The following is a 7500-nucleotide window of genomic DNA, read 5'->3' as shown; positions in this document are numbered from 1 at the left end:
TCTAGGACACGTGTCCCATCAAAGTCAAATTTATGGCCAGATTGCAGGCAATGACGTGCTTTGGTTGACTAGGTCACCTTTCCAAGCCTAATTGCTCTATCATGTTCATCTCGCAGTTGTTTCAAATTTCTTCCAGTTTCAACAATGTAGAATTCGTCACAATCTTTGCATGATGAATGGTAAACTACTCCGGATTTATCACCAGTTGGTATAGGGTCCTTTAGTTTTGAGATGGCATTACAGATGGTGTGTAGAGGCTTATAGGCTACGCCAATCCGTGAGCCACGTACTATCATGCCAATCCTTTCAGAAAGGCCCGGGTAGTATGGCAGTACTGTACACAGTGCCCAAGTGTGTCTGGCTCCTTCCGTTCTTTCCATTTTAGTTCTTCCAAGGTGGGAACTATCCCCTTGCTGTACCCATTTTTAAACAGGACTCATCCAACTAATCTGATTTTCTTAATTGCCTCAGCTTTGGAAGATGACACCGTCCATGCCCAACCTGCTAAGAGAGAGAGAAAGAGAAAGAGAGAAAGAGAAAGAGAAAGAGAAAGAGAAAGAGAAAGAGAAAGAGAAAGAGAAAGAGAAAGAGAAAGAGAAAGAGAAAGAGAAAGAGAAAGAGAAAGAGAAAGAGAAAGAGAAAGAGAAAGAGAAAGAGAAAGAGAAAGAGAAAGAGAAAGAGAAAGAGAAAGAGAAAGAGAAAGAGAAAGAGAAAGAGAGAGAGAGAGAGAGAGAGAGAGAGAGAGAGAGAGAGAGAGAGAGAGAGAGAGAGAGAGAGAGAGAGAGAGAGAGAGAGAGAGAGAGAGAGAGAAAGAGAGAGAAAAAGAGAGAGAAAGAGAGAGAAAGAGAGAGAAAGAGAGAGAGTCCAATATTTTTCAAAAATAAATGTTTGTATTATGATTGTTGTAAATCAAGACAACGCAGGAAATCTGTGACATAAGTTTCTGCAATGACATGTGGAGAGGCAAGCGTAGCAAGCTGATCCAGGGTACTGTATGTAAAACTGAAATGCACAGTTGGACGGTGAACTCTCGTCGAGGTGAAGTCTTGGTCGACCCATGTGAATGTGTCTATTAAAAACATACTGTTTGAACAGGAGTTAGATTATGAGTATGTACGGCTATTAATTATGCCTTAATTACGGACTATTGGAACATACCTTTTCGACATTAAGACCTTTTCAGCCCTGGCATTTTTTAGATCACTTAGCCATTTTCGAACATTTAAGACCTTTTTAAGACCCTTTGGACAGCTTTGACTCCTGAAGACCTTTACACTCTTTAGACCACCGAGACTCCTTGACTCTTAGACCTGCAGACCAATTCAACCCTGTTTGGATCCTCGAGACCCCTTCGACCCTATATACTTGTAACTACTAATGAAACATACCCTTTGGACCTTTAAGATCCCTTTACACCATGTTAGACCCTCCATTGACCTTATAGACCGCTTAGACCCTTTCACCATTTTGACCGAGCTATTAGGGATATGGTTAGGGTTACACCTTTTAAGACCCTTTGACATTCCAGTGTGACATTTTAGTATTAAACGTTATACCTTCAAGACAACTCAGACCCTTAACACCCCTCAGACCATCAAGACCCTTTAGCACCCTTAAGACCTTGTCAACCATACAGACCTTGTTAGAACCCTATAGATCCTGAAGACCAATAGGACCCCTAAGACCCCTTTAAAACCTTGAGACCCTGCAGACCATATTGACCCGAGATACCCCGTTAGAATACACTTAGACCCCTAAGACCCAGTCACGCCTTTTAGAACCCTAAAACACCTAAGACCCTACAGACCACATTACACCCTTTATACCCCCAATATCCTTAATATATCTAAGATCCTATATATGCTGTTCGGCCCTTTAGAACTGTAACTATTGTTGGAACATACTTTTTTGACCTTTAGACCCCTTAAACATTTTAGATGTTTAAGACCCCCTTAGACCCTTTAGACCACTTACATCTCTTGACCGCTTAGATCGCTTGACCCTCTCGACCCATTGAGACACTCATACCTTTTAGATCTCTAAAGCCCTTTTAAGACACTTTAGACCCCTTAGACTTCTGAAGACATTCACACCCATTAGACTACTTTGACCACCTTTGAAGTGATTTTTACCTCAAAAACAATGTGCTTCTAGTTTTTGATTGGTGAACCGATTCAGTGACCCAATATGCAATTTTTGTTCAACCTAATAGAGTATCCACCCTCCAGGTAGCTGGACATTGTGTATTACTTGTTGAAAAAGTATCAACTGTAGTCTGCATATTGCAAGAAGACTACAGATATTCGTGTGGTGTGTGTCGAAAGGGGTCTAACTGGTGTAAATGCCGAAAGAGGCGAAGTGGTTCAAAGAGTCTATAGGGGTCTATAATGGTGTATAAGGGTTTTAAGGGGTCTAAAAATCTAAAGGGTATTTTCCAAGAGTAGTTTCGGTAATAATGGATCTCATGGCTCCAAAGGTCTAAGGGTCAAGGTTGCATAAAATCATCAATTTTCATCTGATTGGCTTAAAATTTGAACAGGGGTTGCATATTGGGACACAGACCTGGTTCACCAAAAATCAGAATGAACGATTTAGCCTTTTTGACATGTTAATGTTTCCATGACAACAATTTCACCCCATGATGACCAAAAGAGCCCTTTGTGAATTTATTATAACCATATCTCAGTTATTTTTCAAAATGTCAAAATGAAACCTACACATCTATTTGTATGCATGTGTTGTATATGTTGGTGATGATGATGGTAGTATATGTGAGGAAAATTTGGACAAACTTGGTCAGATAGGTTAAAGCCATCCGAAACATGTAGAACACCTATTAGGCCATAATTAGAAATGTATCAACCAAATTTGTTATGCATAACATTCAATCGTGGTAAAACACGTGATAGGTCAAATTTTCTAATTTTCAAATTTACCAAATTGCTGTTGCCAATGGCAACTATTGTTCATTTGGATTTAGCAAGTATCGTGCTATGCATGACATCGTTCTTGTTGTCTGTTTGTTTGTGTGCAGGATATCTCAAAAAGTTATGGACAGATTTGGACGAAACTTGGTGGACAGGTTGTGTGTGTGACAAGGACGAATTTATTACATTTTAGTGAATATCCGAATCCAGATACGAGAATGTTTTGATTTTTTTAAAGTGATTCTACACCATTGAGAGGAAGGGCCAAAATCAATATGAGCATGACATTTCAAAATGTTGTGGACAGGTTATGACCATCAAACTTGGTGAATGAGTTGGGTTGGTCAAAAGAACAAGCAGATTATACTTTGGTTAAAGTCCGCATGCAGATCCGGCCTATCAGTGGGATACACAACGTAAACTGTTCAGCCTGAAGGAGGTATGTGCTCTACCGAGTGCTGTCCTAGTATGATGATGTTGGTCTGCTGGCAATTCATGACAATATGAGAAATATAACCGAATCAGAAACTTGGCAACATGCTTGGTTAACTAGCCAGGGTGCAACGTAACCAACTGAGGAATAATGGCTGAACACCTTATAGCCATAATTTCTGCTGAAAATGGAGGATATAGGCACACCTGGCACAGCATTGGTTGTACTTATGGCTTTTTGCCAAGACAGCAAAGGCTGGTCTCTGGTTGTGAATAGGTCTATTGAAGTGCACTTGGTGGCTGAGCAAACAAAGCACTTACCACTTTGTGGTGGAGTTTGTGTGGAATAACTTGTTTATGACCTGGATATTATCTAAAACAGTGACCTCACTGAATTATTGTTCACCTCTGAACTCATGATGCTGAGATTTCAGGTTGAAATCCCACTTAAGACACTGATTTTTCATCGTCCACTGATGTCCTTACGATTGATGTAGTACACTCATGTGTCCTCATGTCCTTGTCCGACATGCAATTTATGAACAAGCTGGCCTACATCAGCCTTAGACTACTATTGAAAACCCTGATCATTATGATACAAGCAATATTTAAACATTAATTCAAAACGCTCCTTTAGATTTTCAATTAAAAAAAAGATTTTCATCATATAAATTAACACAAATAATACCATGCAGAACAGTTACAGAATCATGATGTGACACAGTCATTGTCGTCAGCAACGGACACCACTTATTTATGTGACATGGGTAGAAAGGACCAAATGACAATTTCTTGTCGAGATTTTCAATGAATTCAGTTATTTTTGAGAAAATATTTACTTTTGCTTTATTGGGTTAATGCTCAATAATTTTTTTATTAAATTGAAGGATGTCTATCATGCCATTTACAAGGAAGTGATGAAACTCACCTTCTGCAGTGGAAGGTACTTTGCAGGTGAGAAACAGTAAAAGCAGAAGCTGGACGTGAGGCATGGAGGTGACGTGAAGCATGGTGGAATGCCGACTGTGAGTGAGCTGGGAGCATCCGTTCCCCTCCTCACCAATCCTCACCCCTCCTCTTCACTCTTCCACTTTCTCTAACTAGCTTTAATTCTCTTTGAATGTGCACACGAGTTAAACAACCTCTTGTAACGTTCCAGGACTCTCTACTAGTTCTTCCCTTTGTCCAGTTCTCCTTTGTGCCCCTTGGTTTTGTTTTTGTTTCCAGCTGCACTCCAGAAATCTCTGATGCTTCAATCTGCTTTCCAGCAGTCCTCACCACAGCTAGGTGCCCCCAAGAGGTCCTTTGATGCTTGTTGCTGTTCCCGAGTGATTCTCACTGCTTGTTGTCTTTCTTTAGCATAGATCTTCAGAAATGCTTACAGCTGAACTTTGCTGCTTGGCTTACCTCGCTTTTTCTGTGGATAAAAAAAAACATTGAGCGATTGTTAGAGTGAGTGTCTTTCCCCTTTCTAGATTTACAATACACTTGATGAATTGCATTTGTTGAGGTAGACCAATAAACCGAGGCTTTAAGCTAACCAACAAAGCACCATGAACCATAAGGTTTAATCTGGAACACGCTTACCTCGATTACTTGGTGCCAATTTAATGAAGGTTATTGGGCACTATCGGCATCGTACAGTTTCTGCCGAATATCCTGCAGGTTCCCATCGCTCCTCCATCTCGCCACCTGTGGATAACAGTCAACATGAACATTTCTGGCATTTCATCATCAAAGCTTCACAAAAGCATCATCAAGGCATCATCAGAGGAATGCAAGCTGAACACGTTCATCAGAACTAGTGATCCAACCAGCCATGAACGCTTCCCAGTGTACCAAATACTTGCACATATTTGGCGAGTGCAGCCATTCCCAATCATAATTGCAAGGCTTTTTGACATTCACAAAGCAGAGCAGCACTCAAAGGGAAAGAAGAACCCACTCACAAGCATTTTGGCAAAAACAATGCAGAGCTCACCCCCTCCACACCAGTGTTGATTTTAATGGGAATGAAATTTTTACAATGGGATTCAAATTGTATAATTGTTTTTTTTAAAGCAAAGTTATGATCAAAATGAAACATACTTGGATCAAAGCTCTACGTATTGCTAACACCCTGCTAAATTTCTGTAATCAGTACATGCTGTCACACAAAATTCTTGTGAATACTTTGTCAGGTGTCAGGAGTAGATTGATCACTTTAAACCTAACACCGATAAACCCTTTACTGAAACGTGTTTGTAATATTGACCAATCCAAGTATCCATTTTCAGTGATGCTTTTGGAGTTTAATAATCTATGAAAACTTCAAGTGTATTTACCATAACATAGTTACTGAGAGTGATTTTGCAAGATGGAGAGCAATAAATTTGCAATTCTCACTCTCAGAAATCATTTTAATAAGGAACTCAGCTTGCAAAAAGCTTGTGAATAAAATTTCACTATAGGTTCTCCTTGTTCCACCCGATTTACCATACCCTCTGTTACACAGCATTGGTTCTGCCAAAGCAGTTTCTTGGCCTGGGGTGATGCCGGGCGGTTTGCCATCCCTCTCGCAGCAGTTGTTCGGGCAGGAATTTCTAATTTGGCCAGGGTGCTGGCGATAGCTCACATACTCTTCACAAAGGGCACTGTGGGATCTTTAACATCCACCAGCGAATGCCGGCAGACCGGATTCCCAGTTTAACATCCATCCGAGGGATGGCACACACATTGATGAATCACCCTGCCTGTGAAACAGTACAGAGCTGGGGCGGGATTCAAATCCAGGCTATACGGCTGAGAGGTGAGTGTGTGCCATCAATTTTGTTGATACTTCTCAATCACCAAATTATCTCATACCATGATAAGAGATGAAGTGAAAAATGAGCAAAATTTTCATCAGGATCATATCCCTGGAGGCCAACAGTATCAGGCTGGAACGGTTGGTAATTGGTCGACAGTGTCGGAACATGAGGGTCAATATCAGGACGGTGTTGGCAGCTTTGGTGAGTCATTCTCAAGAAAGCAGTTAAGATCTACATACTAACAATCATAATTCATGTTGCCAATATTAATTAATTGCCTAATTATTCTTTAATTTGATAGATACACTGAATAATCTGGAAAAAAAAACCTCAACAACTGGTTTGGCCATCCCAAACTGAGGTGAAAAAAACAAACTTACTTCAACCTTGAAACTTCATTTTGCTCAAATTTATTCAGTATCGAATCATCAATTTCAAAAACCAAATACTGTCCTATTTGCTTGCACTTGCTAAAATATGCTTAAGATTTCACAGTATAGTTTGCAAACAGTCAATCGTTTGAATTCACGAGTGAATAAGCAAAACGTTTTTGAAGGAAAGAAGGAGAAAGGAAGGAAAAGTTGTTTCTTCTCTTAATAGCTATATTTACACTAGTAAGTAAAACTAAGCCAATCAAACAAAAAAAATTATACATTCACAGTCCATGCTGCAAAAGAAAACATTTGGAATATAAAGCCTGTTAGACTGAAATAAATTCCAAGCTTGACTGCACAAATACATGAGAGTGTATGAAACATAGTATGCATCGCAGCAGGAAACTACTCGTTGTAAGAATGTGTATTTGCTTATATAAATTGAAGCCACAATCAATATCTATGAGAAATAATAATAAGGTTATACATCATAATTTGGTGTTCAACCTCATTGTTAATGTAAGCACCCTGACTTCTACACAGGCTGATTCAATAGTATTTTTCAGTGTATAATGGAGTAATGACGTGTCAAACTGTCTGACGTACCATCATACTAAAATAGGCAATTTGTGTCCATTTGTCTATCTGACCATGATACATTTGGTTGTTACTTATCCAATCTCAACCAAATTTGGCATGAGGACTCAGGGTCACATGACAGAGGTTGAAGTGATTTTATTTGGCCCCTTCTCCAAGGGGGTTTTCCATCTTGGGCGCAATCAGTGTAAAGGTGTATAGATAGCTTATCGTGGCGTTTTTCCAAGGCCGCTTCTAATAACAAAAGTAATAAGAACAATAATGATAATAGCTTAATATTAATAATATTAATAAAAATAATATCCCCCCTCCCCAAGTGTTTTTTCCTTCTTGAACAATTGCCGTGTTAACGTGTATAAATAGCTTATTGTGGCATTTTGT

The 7500-nt window shown here is 39.5% G+C and overlaps 1 protein-coding gene across 10 annotated transcripts in view; it reads right to left on the bottom strand.

Annotated features, from left to right (window-relative positions):
• The window catches only part of LOC147016897 (adhesion G protein-coupled receptor L2-like), a 619880-nt gene that overhangs the window by 432742 nt on the left and 179638 nt on the right, over positions 1-7500 (bottom strand). For all 10 annotated transcript variants that reach the window (XM_085846063.1, XM_085846064.1, XM_085846061.1 and 7 more), the window contains 2 exons: positions 4947-5051; positions 4288-4776 (listed from right to left, as the gene is read on the bottom strand). In XM_085846063.1, coding sequence (XP_085702189.1) covers positions 4288-4369 — 82 coding nt within the window. In that variant the 5' untranslated portion in view covers positions 4370-4776; positions 4947-5051. The remainder of the gene's footprint in view (positions 1-4287; positions 4777-4946; positions 5052-7500) is intronic.

The sequence above is a fragment of the Eptatretus burgeri genome, chromosome 11, assembly GCF_056783735.1.
Source record: "Eptatretus burgeri isolate ZD-2024b chromosome 11, Ebu_testis_v1, whole genome shotgun sequence".
NCBI lineage: Eukaryota > Metazoa > Chordata > Myxini > Myxiniformes > Myxinidae > Eptatretus > Eptatretus burgeri.
The sequence above is the reverse complement of the archived record's forward strand: the minus strand, read 5'-3'. Positions and strand labels throughout refer to the sequence as shown.